Raw genomic sequence first — 17,329 nt, 5'->3', positions numbered from 1 at the left:
TATATATATATATATATATATATATATATATATATATATATATATATATATATATATATATATATGATTATAGCCCGAGTATTTAATATTTCCTGTAAATTTCTGCGAAAATTACCCCCGCTGCGGAATTCTTAATCGATAATGCCAACAACGAGAAAGCCAAAATTCCGGCGTGCAGTTTTCAAAGGAAAAAATATTTATATAAAAGAACACTTCAAATCGCTTGAGCATACTTGCAAAATGCTCCGAAATCTATTCTGTTCTTTCTAAAGTCTTTTTAAAGTTCTTTTAAATAAATAGCTATAAAATTAACGTGATAAGCAATCCTTTCTCTTTAACCTATCTCTTCTCATGATTTTGTCACGTTAATTTTACTATTTATTAACTATCAAAGGAAAAGGATAACTTTCTGATCATTTTGCAAGTATACTTAAGCGATCTGAAGTTTTTTTTCACACAAATATATTTTTATTTGAAAATGGCACCTAAAAATGTTTATCGTATTATTTCTAATCTCTGACGGCACGATTCAACATGGCCGCGGCGAGTATCCAGGAGCCTTAAGTGTTGCTTTAATTGATGTTTCTTCCGGTTGTCCTTCTGTTGAGGGTGGAAAATTCGTATCCCCGTTATTAAAAATTCTTGTGGTACGTTGCTACTCGATACCCGCGTACGCTATTCGCTCCGTGTTAGATACGGAGTACTACCGACAGTTGCGCAAATTTCAACGAATACGACGAAGGACAGTGCGCGCTACGCGAACAGTCCCTTTCAAACGCGCACGAGGACAAGCGTTGCCGCTGCGTGGCGTTGTGCTGTGTTCGCGTTTTTAACTCCTCTCTCCGCGATTCGTCCCTAGGTCCAATTTTTGCGGCACTGTTTCACCGTGATATTAATGTGCAGAATACGAAAAAGGAAAATTCATGCAACCAAGTGAATTTCCCAGCAATTCATTTTATTTTGCGGAAAAATGCAAAGAACACGAATGTGGAAAAAATCCCAAAGCGAGTCTTCGTCGTCTCGATCAAAATTAATAGTCGTCGATATTACCAAAATAAATGACTACTAAACCGCGAATTAAAAAATATACATAATAACATAATCCGAATATAAAAAAAAAAGATTTCAGAGAATGTCTTTATCGTTTCAAAAATTTACAACGCTCTCTCTAGTCGTTTTGACGTGAAGAACAAGGAAAGTGCAATCCGCGCAGCTAAATCAATTTCGTAACGTGAACTACTTTCGTAACTACTTGTGAAACAAAATGAATAAAAGGCGAACGAAGCTTCAAAAGAGCGTTTTCGTTGTCGTGATAAAAATTCGCGACGCTAATAGAGATCGCGGCGTTGCCGAGCGTGCGACCGTCCGGTACTTTCGTACACAACCTTGAAGAAACGCAAAAGTCTCCGTACGTAAGCCGTGCCGCGAGAGGTTAAGGGCACGTATAGGGCCCCTTAGCGCCGGCCGAAGGGAGGGGCTGACGTACACCGGTAACACGAGGCCCCGAGAACGGAGCGGTGGGCGCCTGTCGCCTGGCTCTTACGCTTGCCTACCCGCTCCTTCAGCGTCCTTGATACATCCCTCTCTCTTTCCTTCCTTCCTTCTCTTGTCTTTCCTTCTCTTCTCTCTTTCTTTCTTGACCACTTCCCCCTCCTCCCTCCGTCTTTCTTTACTCCTCGCTTCTCGTTCACTCGCCTCTGTCTCTGTCTTTCATTCTGTCGTGCTTACTTCGATCAAGAGAGCGAAACCAAGCACGCACTCTTCTCGTCCTCTGCCCTTACACATACAACCCTTCGGCTCCTCTCTGTTCTTCCTCGTTCAGCCCGCCCTCCTGTGTCTTCTGCGCGTTCCTCTCTGTCATGCATACGTTGGTTTGTTTGATTTTACCTTCTCCCCGAAGCGTATGCAGCTTCTACTGCATTTATTTCGCCGATGACGAAGCTCTAAACAAACTCGGTTATTTCGTTCAAAGCAAAACGTAGCCGAGGTTGGGGGACGCAAAGTACGCGGCAGATCAAGGAGATCGCGACTGATCGCGTAGCTTATCGTAGAATTTCGCAGAGAGAAAAGATTGATCTGAAATTCGTCGGGAAGTCTGTTATTGACGAGCTATGCGGTAGGAGCTGCATACTCCGTATAATGAAATCTCTCTCTCTCTCTCTCTCTCTCTCTGTCTTTCTCTTTCATCCTCTCCGCTCCATCCTCCTTTCGCTCTCCTCTCGTCTCCGCTCGACCGCCACGAATCGCGGCGATCAGCGGGAGTGGCTCTCTCGCATTCCGTTGCCTCCTTCGCCGTACCGATCTCGTGCCGGCAGCGAGTTGCGACCGGACCGAGAGAACGCGTTCGCTCGCTCGCCGATTTCCGGATCGGAGGAGCCCAACGAGATGATGCCGCGGTCCGCTTTTGAAGATCTGCCGGCGAGATCCTAATTCGATGCAGCTTTGCCCACTGCTCGTCGTCAACGGCCGCCGACGACGACGACGACGCATCGCGCAAGTGCGCCACGGCGCATTATAATGTGTGACGTCGCTCAGTCTTCAATGTCACGACATTCAGTTTCACACAACGTCTTACATTGTGATATGATACTTGCGACTTAAGCCCGTATCAGACTATCGACTGAATAGGCTGACCCAACTGCCGACTACGACTGCCAATTCTTAATCCCATTCTACAATAAGTATTTTAAGCTATAAGCTTAAGTGTTTTAAGCTCTAACTTGTGATGTATTTCCGGCCTTAAGCGTTTTTCGCGCTGCCCCACGCTCTAATCCCTAAGCCTTGAGCGAGTTGGCCAACTCCCATCTTTTAAAGCTTAGGACTTGAGGCTTAGAACCGATATAATTTCTTTAAAGCATGAGAGCTTAAAACACCTATTGTAGAATGGGACTTAGACCTGGTCTACAATAGATGTCGTAAACCGTAAAAATTGCCTAATCACGATCATTACAAGAAAAATCAGCTATAATATAGCCAATTCTTACGGCTTACGACTTACGCCGTTTATTGTAGACCAGGCCTTAGTGGACCAATCAAACGATTTCACTAAGGTCCAATAAGAGTCGGCCTGTTCAATCGGTAATCTAATATGGGCTTTGGCGGAACGATGAATTGTTTTGTGATCAGTTATCTCTCTGAATTTGTACGCGTCGTTTGTATACAGAAACAGAAAACAACAATTATTTTAAGATTCTTAAAATTTTAATCACGTGAGATGTTAAAATAGGCTTCTTAAGAGCCAATGCAGGATGATCATTTTATACGTAATTTTTATAATTGCCTTATCAAAGAAGCTTTATAGTACTTTTTAACAGTTACATCTTCAATTACATCATCATTTTATGTACTTTGCAAATATATACTATCGTCTATTCGAAAATATATAATATAAAATTATAAAAAACTATTATAAAAAATATAACTATTACAAAAAATCGATTTAAAATTGATTAAATCATTTATTTATATTTTTACTTACATGATTTTTATAATTTTTTTTAATTTTCATTTACTTACCACATTTTATGGATTTATATAATAACATAGAATAGTCGTATACTCATATAATAACATAAAACTTAACATCAACTTGACCTTTAAAAATTAATTTATTATAGAGATATTATATATTTGTCTTATGACCAATCTTAAAATCAGTCTTAAAATTTACAAAATTGATTTATTAGAAAGAGAAAAACTTGACAACAAAAAAGTATAAGAAAGTAGTGTAGTCTTGAGGCCAACTGATCAGCGGAGTGATAGACGCGTGAATCGCTGATCATAATCGGTCGAGAGAGAAAGGAAGTGAGTGAAACTACACCAGTATGTTTCCGGAAGGCGCTTGGTATGACTGTTAAGGTTAACTTACTGTTTTCGGTTGCAGTTCCTTCAAAAATATTTTCTTCAATTAATATTTGCCGTTAATTTGAGAAAATCGCGAAATGAAATTTCGTAAATATTTTAAAAAATAACAGTATAGTGATAAATTCCTATTAATATTTTCTATTTATTAGGATACGCATTTACGCTAAAATTGTTCGTGTCAAGCTACATCGAGACTTGCACAAACGATGTTTAACTCAATCACAACGTCGTCGTCGTCGTCGTCGATGAAAAGAAGTTATCGTCGTGATATCCCTTCCCCCTTTCTCTTGCGGTTTCCCAAGTCAAAGCTCATAATTCACGAATCCGCTCACCTTGGTGGGTGAGCGCGCGGTGGCGCCGCCGCTGAATCTTCCGCGTGGCTATATATTTTTGCAAACTCGGCGGTGACACTATCTCACAGATTCGCGCGGCACTTAACGGCTTACGGTGACACGCATAATTCGCGGAATTATATTTACGCTCCCTTTGTGGAGTGACGCGCGTGCCAAAACTGCGCGGCGAGCTCTCCCGCTCGACCACTTTGTAAATAAATTGTATTTGCTCGGCTGTGCTTGCTGCTGTATTGGACACCGACCGTGTACAATAAAACTCCGCGAGTTCGCGTGTCAATTTGTTCTTTATCGTACGAGCAAATATTTGCGCCGTTGATCGCGTCCGCGCACATCCGATTATTTGCCGCATCGTGCGCCGGAGTCGGGAAAGTCCTGAAAACTGCGAAGACCAATCCTCAAGATACAGTCTCGTAACGTAGCTCGAATAAATTCGCGATGATAATAGCAGCGCTCTTTTTCAGTTGTCGTAAATTTTCCAGTACAATATTGCAGAAAATAATAAGAAGCCTTTAAAGATGGGGAGAAAACCTCTAGAAATATTTTGCTGATTGAAAATATGATAGATATTCTTCTCCCGGTGATATATATTCGTCGTTTCGGCATTTCCACCGGCTATTGCCATTAATTCGGTATTATCGGAATTAATTTCGTTACGATAGGGACCGGAGAAATTTGCTCAGGAAAAGAATTGGGCAAGTTTCAGGTTCTATTTACGTAACAACTACGGATAGGCGCTCGCGTGGGAAACAGGATGAGTGTTTTGGCGAAAGGAGAAGAAGGAAGACGGTCGTCTCCACCGAGAGTTCGTTCGTTGCGTCGACGAGTGGCACGGGGAAAAGGGGGGAGGGCCGTCGGATTTTCGAATAATTCCGTCCTAAAAATAGAGGGCCGCCTTCTAGATCCTTGAAGTCCTCTCCCTCTTAGCGCGTCCAGCCTCATCTAATGTTCTTGGGCGCGACGGCAGGAAATGCTTCTCCTGCAGGAACGAGCCTGTGGAATCTAAAAGGAATGCGACCGTCCTCTTGTCCGACTTGTCCTTCCTGACGTCATTTTCTGTTTTAGTGAATGAGTCCGGCCTTCTATGGTCTGTCCCTAAAACTATTAACATGCCATCGACGAAAAAAAACTTTTGTCTTGAACCCTAATATCTTTTTTAATATAAGCACCCATTACTCGTGTAACGATCTTTCGAGATATTCGAAACGTCTCATTTTCGGAACGTCTCATTTTCAACGGATAATTCTTAAACTGTAACTATCTTAAATCGTAAATCTATTGAATATTAAATTATCAAATTATGTTTTTAATATTTGATTATTTTTTCGTTACGTGTTGTTTTTTAAGTTTTTAATATTTGATTATTTTCACAAGTAGACTGAATTTAATACATCAAATATTAACTTATCAAATTTTATCAGTTTTTAGTTGTTGATTATTTTTAATTATCTTGAATTTAATCAAATTATCAGGTATAAAATTATCAAATTTAATTTGATCTATTTAATCTATTTAAGTATCTATTACAATTTTATTATTTCTAATAATATAGAAGGCTACATGTGATTAAAAGCCGGTTTTTCAATGATAGTTTAACTTAGATTTCAACTTAAACTCGGTTTAAACAAAACAAACGCATTGTTAGAATAGAGTTCAAACTTGAATCCAAGTTGCTATTGAAAACTGCTATTGAAAAACCGGCCCTAAGAGAGACAATATAAACGGCTTTTGTTCGTAAGAGTTGAAGGAACTCTTGTGAACCGAATTACAGGACGAGAGCGAGTTTTACGATGAGGCGTAAGAGAAACAAACGAATCTCAGTGGGCATTAAATCGGGTGCTTGTGGGCCGTTTACGAGGAAAACGCATAGATTAGTATTGTTTCGCGCGAATTAGTCGGTCGGTCCCGCCCGTTATACACGAGACCTTTGCCACGGCGCGCTGCGAATAAATTATCCGTCCCGGGCGAATTATTATTTTGGACGATTCTGTCACCTCCTTTGTGCCACACAGCGACACAAGCGAGATAGAGAGATAAAAAGAGATGGGGAGAAAGAGAGAGAGGGAGAGAGAGAGCAAGAGAGACGTTCAAGTTTCCGCGAGGACTATGAATCACGCGTCCGCGATTACCTTGGCCGTTTCTGTCTCGGCCCGTGAAAATCGTCGCGCTTAATTATCGTCGCGCCGCGCGCACCCGCGGCGAGCGATCATGAATTCTCGCGAATTGTCGACGCCGTTAATCGCGGCGACGACTCGAAACGCGCCGGGAGACACAAGAGTAGCAAGTCACCGTGAATCGTTTTTCTCTTTACAATAAATAGACGAGAAAAGCGTCTAATTTGCTACTCGGTTTGCCCCTCCACCGACCTCGGTGCGTTCGCAGTATTAAGTCGCGTGTTAGCATTAACACCCGCTGAAGGTCCCTGTAATTTTTCACACGATGCATCCAACAAGCAAAATCGTACCGTCGTTGCGCATCTGCCGAGGAAATCGAATTTATACCGTTCGATAAAGCGAAGAAATAACACCGTGACTAATGTCACGTCAATTAGTTGGGCGGAGACACGGACGTACGGTCATGTATGGGATTATGTGGAACCTCGCTGCCGGTATTCGCCGACGATGAGTCTTTTATGTCGACGCTAGATTTTCCGTGCGAGAATCAACCCTGCTCGCGCATCGAAGATTCTCTCGCGATAACAAACCTTGTCATACATAGTGACGATGCATTACGTTGCAATATTGCTCGTGCGATTGTCGCTTCGATTCGTCTTTTCTTTTCTGCGGGCTCCTCACCTGCTTTAAACGTTAAACCGATCACAAACAATCGATTACGCATCTGTACTTCCGTCTCTTTGGAAGAAAAGCCTGAGGAGTGCATGAGCGAGAGAGAAAATGGGAGTGTGTGAGTGTGTTGAGCGAGCGAGGAGACAGGAACAGAAGAAATGAAGGGGGAGAGAGAGGAAGAAATAGTCTCTCGCGCGAGGAAAGCTTCTCAAGGGGTTGCCGTTTATTTTCAGATCGTGCGCCTAGCGAAGGGGATCAACGTCGGTGCAAAAACAGCACGCCCCTGCCACTACCCGGCTCGCTTACCACCAACGGAGAAGGTAACTATGTCCTCAAGGTTATACGTATCCCTCCATATGCTGTCGGATCTTGCGCCGAGAGATATACGGAGCGTCCCGCGAGGGTCTTTATAACGATGACGACGATGACGACGACGGCGGCGAATCAAGTCGCGAGTTGGATTTCGTTTGGCGAACTTTTGAAAAAGCGGAATGATTTTCAGCTTTCTCTTTCGCGTGGCGTGTGCCACCTCTTCTCTTCTTCTCCGGGATCGCGAATAATCATTAAGCCGCTCGAGATTCCTCCGACTTACGCCACTGATCGACGGCTACGCCTCTACCCACGTGGGTAACCTTGATGAACGCCACGATCGATCTCTTCTCGCGTTTCACGACGGTTTTCTTTTCGAATAATTCAGATGAAAGAATCTTGGGAGAAATTTAATGTTGTTTTCGAGCAGCAACTGGACAGTCATGTTAACTGTTATCTGGTAACTGAAGAGTGAAACTACTTGAAATTTCAATCAAGATATAACGTTTTTCCTGCATTTACTACGCATGAAAGATGTGAAAACGAAAACAGAACTGAGAATGAACAAAATTTATTCGGTTAATTAATAACAAAGTTCGCTACTCATATAATGATGGAACAGGTTTTCCTATTTAATAGTATTTCATTTTTTGTGCATACTTTCTAATTGAAAAATTCTAATGCTAGTGAGAATCATATAGCGTAGGAAGTTTTTGTTGTACAGTTCATATTTTCATGTTTTGCACTTTTTACGTGTCATCTTTCCAACCAGCAAGTAATTATCGCATTTTTTCTGTTTTATATAGACAAAGCGGTGCTCACCCGTTAAAAATTATAAGCATTATTATTAATATTATTAAAAGAGAGTAAAGAAGAAAAATTCACGTTTTTCAAGTTGGAATGTTGGGCGTCTTAGATGCAAAATGTGTCTGACAATTTCGCGCTCGATGACGCACGATTACAATTGTGACAATGATTTATCTCTGTCCATCGGCCCGCGAAATTTTCTCGAAAGGGCGGAATGATGCATCGCCGGCGGGTCGTCCGACGACGGTCGACGAAGAAATTTCCTCAGCACGCACGTTCCACGGGGCTGACGCGCGCGTAGGTTTTCACGCATGACGCACCGCGCGGATCGCGGACTCGTCGTTTTTCGGGCCGCTCTCGGGCTCTCGCGTTGCTTCGTGGAACGCCTGAAACGCTTTTGGCCCCGGTCAGAACGAGGAAAGCGAGAGCGAACGAACGCTGTTCTCTCACCGCGACTCGTCGTCGTCGTGCGTTCACGACGACCGTTTCCCCGCGTTGTATTCTGCTCGTTCAATAATTTTCCGACGTCGCGAGATTCTTCTTTTGCGGAACGTGGACGATGATATTATTACAGAGACATAGTTTTAACTTTCCGCGGGTCTTTTTAAAACAAAAATGAAAATTTTATTAATTAAAAAAGAAATACGATATTTTTAAGACAGCCTTATATTAATCTTCACAATTGTAAAAAGTCTCAAGTTGTCCCTCTATTGAAGAAGTTTCTTGAAGAAACAAATTGGAATGTTCACGAAATATCGAAAACAAATTCATGAAAGACGTGACACAAACTCGAAAGACATATCAAATATTTTACAATGGTAGATGGTTATTTTTTATAGAAAAGTAGGGAAAAATATGGCGTGAACTACTTTAACTCTCACTTTATAACCACCAAAATAAAGTCACTCAACAGCTTTCACATGCCCACAATTATCGAGAAAAAAAATGAAAAACAAATTTATATGACAAGAAACAGCATTACAACGCGATTAGCCGTTTATTTGTAATTACTAATACTTACTATAAAGATATCTCTCTCGACGATACGGATACTGAAAGCGCGAATGATTCGCACGATGCAGAGATATGGTCTTGAAGATAAAAAAAATTGCATACAATGGGAAACAGCATCACAACATAATTGTTCGTTTACTTGTAATTATCAAGCTTACTCGAGAGGTATTTTAATAGATAAACTGCCGACGATCGTACGTTGAACGGACATAATTTGATCCGCGGTGGAAGGGTTCGAGCCTGGAGCGTGTGGCGTTTGTTCACGCTCGATCGATCGCGAATTCCCACCGTCCTCGTCGTTGTCGTCGTCGTCAACGTCGTCATCGTCGTCGTCGGAAAAGAACGAACGATCGACTCGGGCGAAGAACGTTTGCGACGTTGACGAGTTTTCCTCTCGTACGTGGAGGCCCCTTTACTTTTACTATCTGCCTTTGCCAATGCAAAGGCCACTGCTCTGACGACGTCAGACATTCCCAAGCCGGCAGCAAATTGCGTCTGTGCCCAGCGCGTACGCGCGCGCTCCTCGCGATTTTACACGAGAGAACGAGATACGGCCGGCGACGACGATGTTCGCGTCGTTTCGCGCGTTTAATGCGGGAGTGGTCGTGTAGAATGCAATTTGCGCTACGGCGTTCCAAAATCGAGAAGACATCTCCGCCGTACCGTAATAGCCCGAAGCTATTAAATGTTGCTTTCAGGCAAATTATTTGGACTGTGTCTCGTTTTCTGTGGGTCTTTAGAGCGGCGACTTAATCGCGTTGACTTGTTAGATTACTTTGTTGCTTGCGTAGACTTTGTTAAATTACACGCTTAAATTCCCGATAGACAGGTGTACGTAAATTTGGCAGCAACTTCATTAGACGCGATTTCTAAATGTTGTGTGGTTCATAATGAGTTCCTAATGAGTAGTTCATATAGCACGTGTATCACACAGAATGACGCAAGATAGAAATACGGAAAAAATTATCAAAACTTCCTTCAAACAATATCATGTTTGGCAATTTGAGTGTAACTCTTAGTAAATCTCTCGTTCTGCTGCATCAATGCAACAAAATAAATTATATTGTTATATGATGTAAATTTAATGATTAATTCACAACATACAGTATATTAATTCAATACATTTGTTCCATAAATGTAATTAAAGAAATTGTAAAGAGTCTTCATTATAGTCAGTTACTTTTCACATCGTCATGAAAGTCTAGGTTACTGTTGTTTTTTCGCTTTTGATATTTCTTTATTCTTTACTTCTTTCTTTGTATGTGAGATACAGTTAATTTAGATTTCTTTTTGTACATAAGAGAAACGAGAGAGAGACGGTTAATGCAGATTAATGCAGAGATCGTTGCAACGAGAGATGGATGTGGCACGTATCTCTTCTCTTTTCCGTGACGAAAGATTCCCAAGTGGTTTTCGTTTCGAGCTTGGTGGAATTCCTTTGGGGTTTAAGAGCGACTTATTATGCGGACGCACACGCTCGATCTGTCGCCGGCGCCGCAACGATTGCCGGAAACGAGAATCGTCGACAACGCGATTGCACTTTCGTCGGCTTAGCGAACGTCACGTATATTTGCGCGATATTGCGCGAGGCAATATAATATGCGATACGCGTGAAGTTTAGAGCCGCGGAGAGGATGGCACGGAATCATAAACACGCGCGTGGTCGCCTTTTTATTTGGAGCCAGTTATAGATAGAGCGCTGCTTCCGGGAGAGCACAGAAATATCAAAACTCTCGACCTAACGTTTCCCAATTCCCATCGCGATCGAAACATTCCGCGGCTTGATCGTCGATTCTCGCATGCCGTTAGATCCCTTCACATTTTTACGTAAATTCGACGATAACATGTATCCTCTCCTTATAACTTGGGAAACTACATAGAGAAAACAAGGATACCAACGTTTAGCTTTTATTGCTACTCCACTCGATATTTATAAATTGGATTATTGAACGACAAATCTATGGATAAGAGAGACTCGGAGCTCACAAAGTAACGGCTGTAAGCACGAATGCGAGTCGTCGATCCGTCAAAAGTGTCGACCACGAAGCGAGCCGAGCGTCCGCAGGACGACGAGGGAAGGTCGCAGGAAGAAGGAACGCGAGTTTAACGGGTAGGGTAGGAAGGAAAGAGAGGGAAAGCCGGCTCCCGGGATGCAGGTTTGAGAATGGCACGATAGGTCGGCTAAGGTGGGTGGCATTCGGCGCGACTGTTTGAGGGAACAGGGGGACCCTGGCGCCAGACAGCTGCCGCGTGTCTCGACCTCGCTCGCTCGTTCGCTCTCTCGCTCGCTTCGGCTCTTCTCTCTCTTTCTCTCTCCTCGTCCGTCGCGCCACTCCGATCTACACCACGCCACACCACACCGCACCACGCCGTGCCATGGCTCTCTTCGCCTCGTCTCGTATCCATACGTACGGCCATACGTACGTGTATGCACCTACCTACGTGCCCGGCTCGGTTCGCTATTTTATTGATTTATTTTGGCGCTAGGTCTCTCTCTTTCTCTCTCCCTCACTCTTTCTCTTTCTGTCTTTGCTCGCTTTGGCCGTCGCCGTGCTGCCTTCGGCCGACGATCGATCGAAATGCGCCCGTCTCTCGGGCTCTCGAGAATCTCGAGCGCCGCGCCGACGGAGGAGGCTAGCGCCTTCGAGATCCTTCGCAGTGGGATCGCTTTGTGTTCGGGAATATTCTTCGATTCCGTAATCGTGATTCACTCAGATTCGAAAGATGTCGATTTACGAAGCTTATTTAACTCCTAACTTTTGTGTATGAGTACTAATATTTATTTGTACGTGTCTTTTAAATTGCTTTTATTATTGTCATATATTATCTTTTTTCTACAATTATATATTATCTTTTTTCTACAATTTTATCTTATACCTTGTGATTATTATCATTATTCATCGTGTTAATTAGTATCTCAAAGAATCTTACGAGAAAGTTTCACGAGAAAGTATTTGAACGGAAACAGCACTACCACGGGGTCAGCGCGTTCCCGATTTGTGCAAGCACAAAGCTGTTTCTCTCTTTCTCTGTCTCACTCGCTGTGCTTCCACGACGATAAATTGTCCACCTACGTGTGGCGCAGCTACGAGAGGCGACTCTCGAGCACGGTCGGGTAGCCCATTGCGAGCCATGCGGCGAATATTTTACGGGTCGTAGGTTCGGGGATTGCAACATGTTGCGTGTGGGTGCTGCTGCGTGGAGGAGAGGCACGCGGATATATCCCGGCACCGTAAAAGCAACAGGTTGTTTGCGTCCGCTCCTCTCCTCTTCGCTACGACGTCTCGCCGCCCCCGCCGTCTTTGCCATCGTCGTCGCTGGTCCGGAACACCCTCCGCATCCCTCAATGGAGCGTCATTACCGCCGGCGCCATCCCTATCGCCCTAACGCGATAACCGAAGTAAACGGGTCGGTACCATTCATCGAAACCCGGCGAGCTCTCTGAATTGAGACTCCTTCGAGACCCCTCGCTCTTTGTTTGCGGAGATAAAGGCCCGATCTACAATAGATGGAGTAAGGAGTAGGAGTAAGACGAAATGGAAATAATTTATTTCACTTAATCTCTTAAAAAATTTCCAATAAAAGTTTGCCCGTCTACATCACATGGAGTAAGCCTGAATTAAGTGGTAAGAGCTGGAGTAAGGGAGTAAGCGAAATAAATTATTTCCATTTCGTCTTACTCCTACTCCTTACTTCATCTTTTGTAAATCGGGCCAAAAGCTTGACTATAAGCGTGTGTGTCTCGAAAGCCGGGAGTCCCCTGGTATTAAAATTAGAATTTTTCCTTTCCTTAGCTAAAGGATTTTTGAGGGACAAATTTGTTAAACTAGTTTGCATTTGGGAATTTATTTACACTTGGGATGTTCTTCTACACGGAAAAAGCAAAAATCTTTGTGTGGTAGCTATTAAATCTCTCGTTGTAATATATAGATGTCTAAAAGTATAGTTACCAGTAGGCAAATATTTAGCTATGAAACTGATACAATAACAACAATAGCAAAAGTTTTAATTACAGCAGCAAATTTTTAATTACTGTTGCAAATAGTTATTGTCGTAATGAAATGTCTCGAGCGATGTTATTCACTGAGAGAAATTATCCGATAAAAAATTAACAAACGGATATTTCCGATTAAAATACTGATAAACTTTTGTATCCGATTAGGAAACATTTGATGAGAAATATCATAATTTTTTTATCAGTTTATCTGATGAAATGCCATTATGATCAGAAATATCCGATAAAATGTAATCGGATATCCTGATAGAATATAAAAATTGATCGAAATTTGGTCGGAAATATCTGCTTTTTATCGGATTTATCTCTAATTTATCTCTAATGTTCTTCACATTTTTCTCACGGTACATCGATAGTTCATAGAAGCCACGAATATTCGACAAAGTTAATCGTGGTAGCCGTGGATGTTTGTTCCAATACGTATTTCGATTTCGTTTTCACAATTGTTTTATCTTCTCTGTTTCCCTCTCTCTTTCTCTCTCCACGGAGGTGACCTGTGCAAGAAGGTCAAGGTCACTACGGTCTGGTGGAGAAGTTGGATCGAAGTCTTTAAAGGGGAGGAATCTCTCTCTCTCTCTCGACGTGTCGGGATGCAGCAGCGAGTTCCCAGCGTCGAAAATACATTTCGCACGACGCGCAATCCGAATAATTATTAAATTTGTCTCAATTTCCTTTCATCGTAGCATTCAGGAAACGCGAAATTGCGTCGCGCATCTTGCCTACGCTTTCGCTGGTTTTTCCTAAAAATACAACCTGATTATTTTCCGAAATAATCGTTTTCATCACTTCGATATATTTCATGTCTCAGTCACATATACGCGAAGTGTACACGTGTGTCTATATTGTTTCTTGGAAAGTTGCAATTAGGCTTCAAATAAATTTATGTCTGTCAGGAGGAATTGTTTTATGTCACCGCTAATATTTCGCGACGATTTCTCTGAAGAGATGAAGAGGCAGAGTAAGCAGCTAGCGTTGACGCTATTGCTGTTTATCCCGGCGTGAAAACAGAGGTGGACGACGTAGAAATTGACTTCGCTCCAAGTAAACGAAGTTGCTCCTACCTCGATGTAGATAACGGATAATTTACCAGTGAGAGACAAATGTGCGCATGTATACAGCGCACGCACAATGCGCCAATTTGCTCATACTCCCACTCGCGTTGATGCCAATCTTCGTGATTCTAAATTCGATATCCGTCGATTTCTCGCCAATCTTCCGACGTAATTCGACGCCGGTTTTCGTTGCGCTTCGCGTTATTAGATGTTGCATGTACGTACGCGTGTATATAGAGGAAACCGAGTCTAGTTGGCCCAAAGAGTATGTCGGTTATATGCTTTATTTATGTGTTTATTGTGAGAGAAACAGCGGAAACGCAAAATGTTCCTTCTAAAACATAGATACTTTCTCCTAACTTTCATTAAAATCGAAATAATATTGCAGTTAAAAAATAGAAAAAATTATTATTTAGAAGCAGCCATTTTTGCATGTTTTCGAGCGTCTCGAAATTTAATATTAATATTATCCATCATGAGTGAATAAAATAAATCCCTTAGAATGGGATTCCAATATACCTTCATGTGTGTGATACACTATATCGGCTAATAAAAACAATTTTCACTCATAAAATGATTGAAATTGAGTATTTGAACGGACGAAGTAAATTTAGCCACTATTTAAAGACTCACAGAGCTGTAGAGATCTCTTGTGGAAACCCTGGGATTACTAATCAGGATATTTTATAGATGGCCTTCTTACCCCTATATTAATAAAGCCAACTTGCTCCAATAAATATTTTTATCGGAAATATCCGTTTATTAATATTTTATCGGATAATTTCTCTCAATGCACTTTTTTTGAAACATTCACTTTTATGATTCCGAGTAGCAATATTTTTAGTATCTTCTCGAATAAATTTTCTCTCGTTTCAAATGTGATTTCAGTTCAAGGAATCTAGAAAGTATGTTGATTTGAGAGTAAGCACGATAGCAAGCAAAAGCCTAGATAAATAATCGATTTGAGACTAATCGCGATTTATTTACGACGTTATTTCACGCGGGATCAACAGGAAGATAATAAATCTGGCCGATGATTGCGTTTCTCCGACTTGTTTGTGTCGGTGGATTTTGATGAAACGTTCTCGCACGTGCCGCTAACGGGTCGAAAGGTGATTTTGTCTCTTGGATCGCGGCTACAGAGTAGTCTCGCGGGCGACGAACGATTGTGCGCGCACACGAGCCAACCGCGACCATCAATGGAAAAGAGCGCGACTAAACGACGCACGTACGCACGCACGCACGCGGCGGGGGAACGTCATGAAATCGAATTGGATCAGGCCACTTGAGAGGGAATGAAATCGCGGCGCGAAATAAGCCTCTTAATAAAATGACGGATTGATTGCCCCTCGTCGTCTTCGTCGACATCGTCGTTCTCCTCTTCGAACACAAACAGCGCGAACAGAAAGAGAGAAAGAGAAAGAGAGAGAATATCGCGAGCGATCCGATGTTCTCTCTCTTTCTTTTTCTCTGTCTCGCTATCTCTTTCTTTCTCCCGACTCGTGAGATCCGTTTGGGTCGACGGCCTCGATCTTTCGATCGAGCGAAAATAGATCTAGAAGTGCTCTTCGTTAACTGTATATCGCCGCGACATCGTTACGCGCTCGGCGTTCGCCTGAACGCGAAAAAGCGCGATTCACCAAATTGTGGTATATTGTCACCTGGTGATCGCTCGAAACGCGATTTCAGCTTTCGTTTCGATATCGGCGATTCAGGTCCTCTCATCCTCGACGTTAATTTGATTCAACAACTGGATCCTTTATTATATTCTCGAGATGAACCTTGATACGTTTCGTTTCTTAAATTTAACCCTGAAACATTTTCTCGTTTCTGCACTGGAAAATAAAGAGTGAGAGAGGAGGAAAGGCTGGAGGAAAAGATGAATCTGTTGTCTCGTTTACGATTTCCTGCGTTGTTATTATCGCTGCAAAAAAAAAAGATATAGCTACGGCCCTGATTCGAGGACCATCTCTACCTTCGCCGCTCCTGGAGTCGCGGCAAGACGTCGTCGCGCGCTTGTAAGCGACGCAGACGTGATCGCGATGCTTATCGATAACATTATTGACCTATATAATTACGTCGAGTATCTTCGAGGAATAATTTGCATATCCCGAATGTATGTGCGGGAACGAGAGAAAGAGCAAGAGAGAGAGGGGGGGGGGGGGAGAGAGAGCAAGGAGCGTTCGCTCGCGAGGCGTAACTCTCCGTAACGAGGAGACTCACCACTACCGTCGAGCGCATTCCGGCGCGTACAGGCTCTCTTATGTATACATACGTGTTCTTTTGTGTATATATGTGTGTATGTGTGTATGTACACGCATATAAATATCGCTGTAAATTATAATACAACGCGTTCGCGCGCAGCTCTTAACGCGCGCCGTCGCTATCAGCGCGCCGAGATAATCGGCCCGCTCATTGTCCGCGCGATCGTTACTTTGTCGTCGTTAAATTAATAATTAAATTATAGCGCGCTGAGACCGCAAGCGGCGGCGCTATACAGAGCGAAATAAACGCTCCTTGATGCCTGCCGGGTAGAGGAAGAGAGATCGACGCAGAGGGAGAGAGAAGAGATATATGCGCGAGGCCATCTGTCAAAGTTCGCATGCTCTTCCGAGAAGCCCGCTCTCACGCCTCCTCCGTATCGAGCCGAGTGTTTCAATCAGCAGCCTTCTGATATATTACGAGGCGCGATCAAGCGAAATCGCGGTACAAGCGCGTGTTTGCGTCACCGACGAAAGCGCCCGGAAAAACGCTAATTTCAACGCGACGCGACGTCGCATTTCCAAGAACTCGCGTGAGTATCCGCGACGGGACACGATGAACTCGCGCATAGAAGATGTTTAGATACATGGAATGATGGAGATTCTGTAACGTTAACATCCTTTGGTACTTGCACTACTCGGAACACATAAAGTAGTTTCGTCTAGCTATTTCGAATGCGCGGACCACTACTTCGTATTTCCTCATATCATTTTTGTACGGTCAATCACATTTCAAAAGTGTGTCCTTGTTTTTTTTAATTAAGATAAATATAAGTTACAAAATACTCATGGATATACATGTGTATATAAAGAGTGATATATATATATATATATATATATATATATATATATATATATATATATATATATA

The 17,329-nt window shown here is 42.6% G+C and overlaps 1 protein-coding gene across 1 annotated transcript in view; it reads left to right on the top strand.

Moving 5' to 3' along the window:
- LOC116854148 (mothers against decapentaplegic homolog 6) overlaps positions 1-17,329 on the top strand; it is a 68,820-nt gene that overhangs the window by 19,717 nt on the left and 31,774 nt on the right. Inside the window, exon 4 of the mRNA XM_032835779.1 lies at positions 7,234-7,320. Within this exon, the coding sequence (XP_032691670.1) occupies positions 7,234-7,320 (87 nt within the window). The remainder of the gene's footprint in view (positions 1-7,233; positions 7,321-17,329) is intronic.

Source organism: Odontomachus brunneus, unplaced genomic scaffold (assembly GCF_010583005.1).
Source record: "Odontomachus brunneus isolate Ranch 3 - 2012 unplaced genomic scaffold, Obru_v1 Obru_scaffold_008, whole genome shotgun sequence".
NCBI classification, from domain to species: domain Eukaryota; kingdom Metazoa; phylum Arthropoda; class Insecta; order Hymenoptera; family Formicidae; genus Odontomachus; species Odontomachus brunneus.
This window is presented reverse-complemented; position numbering and strand designations above follow the sequence as displayed.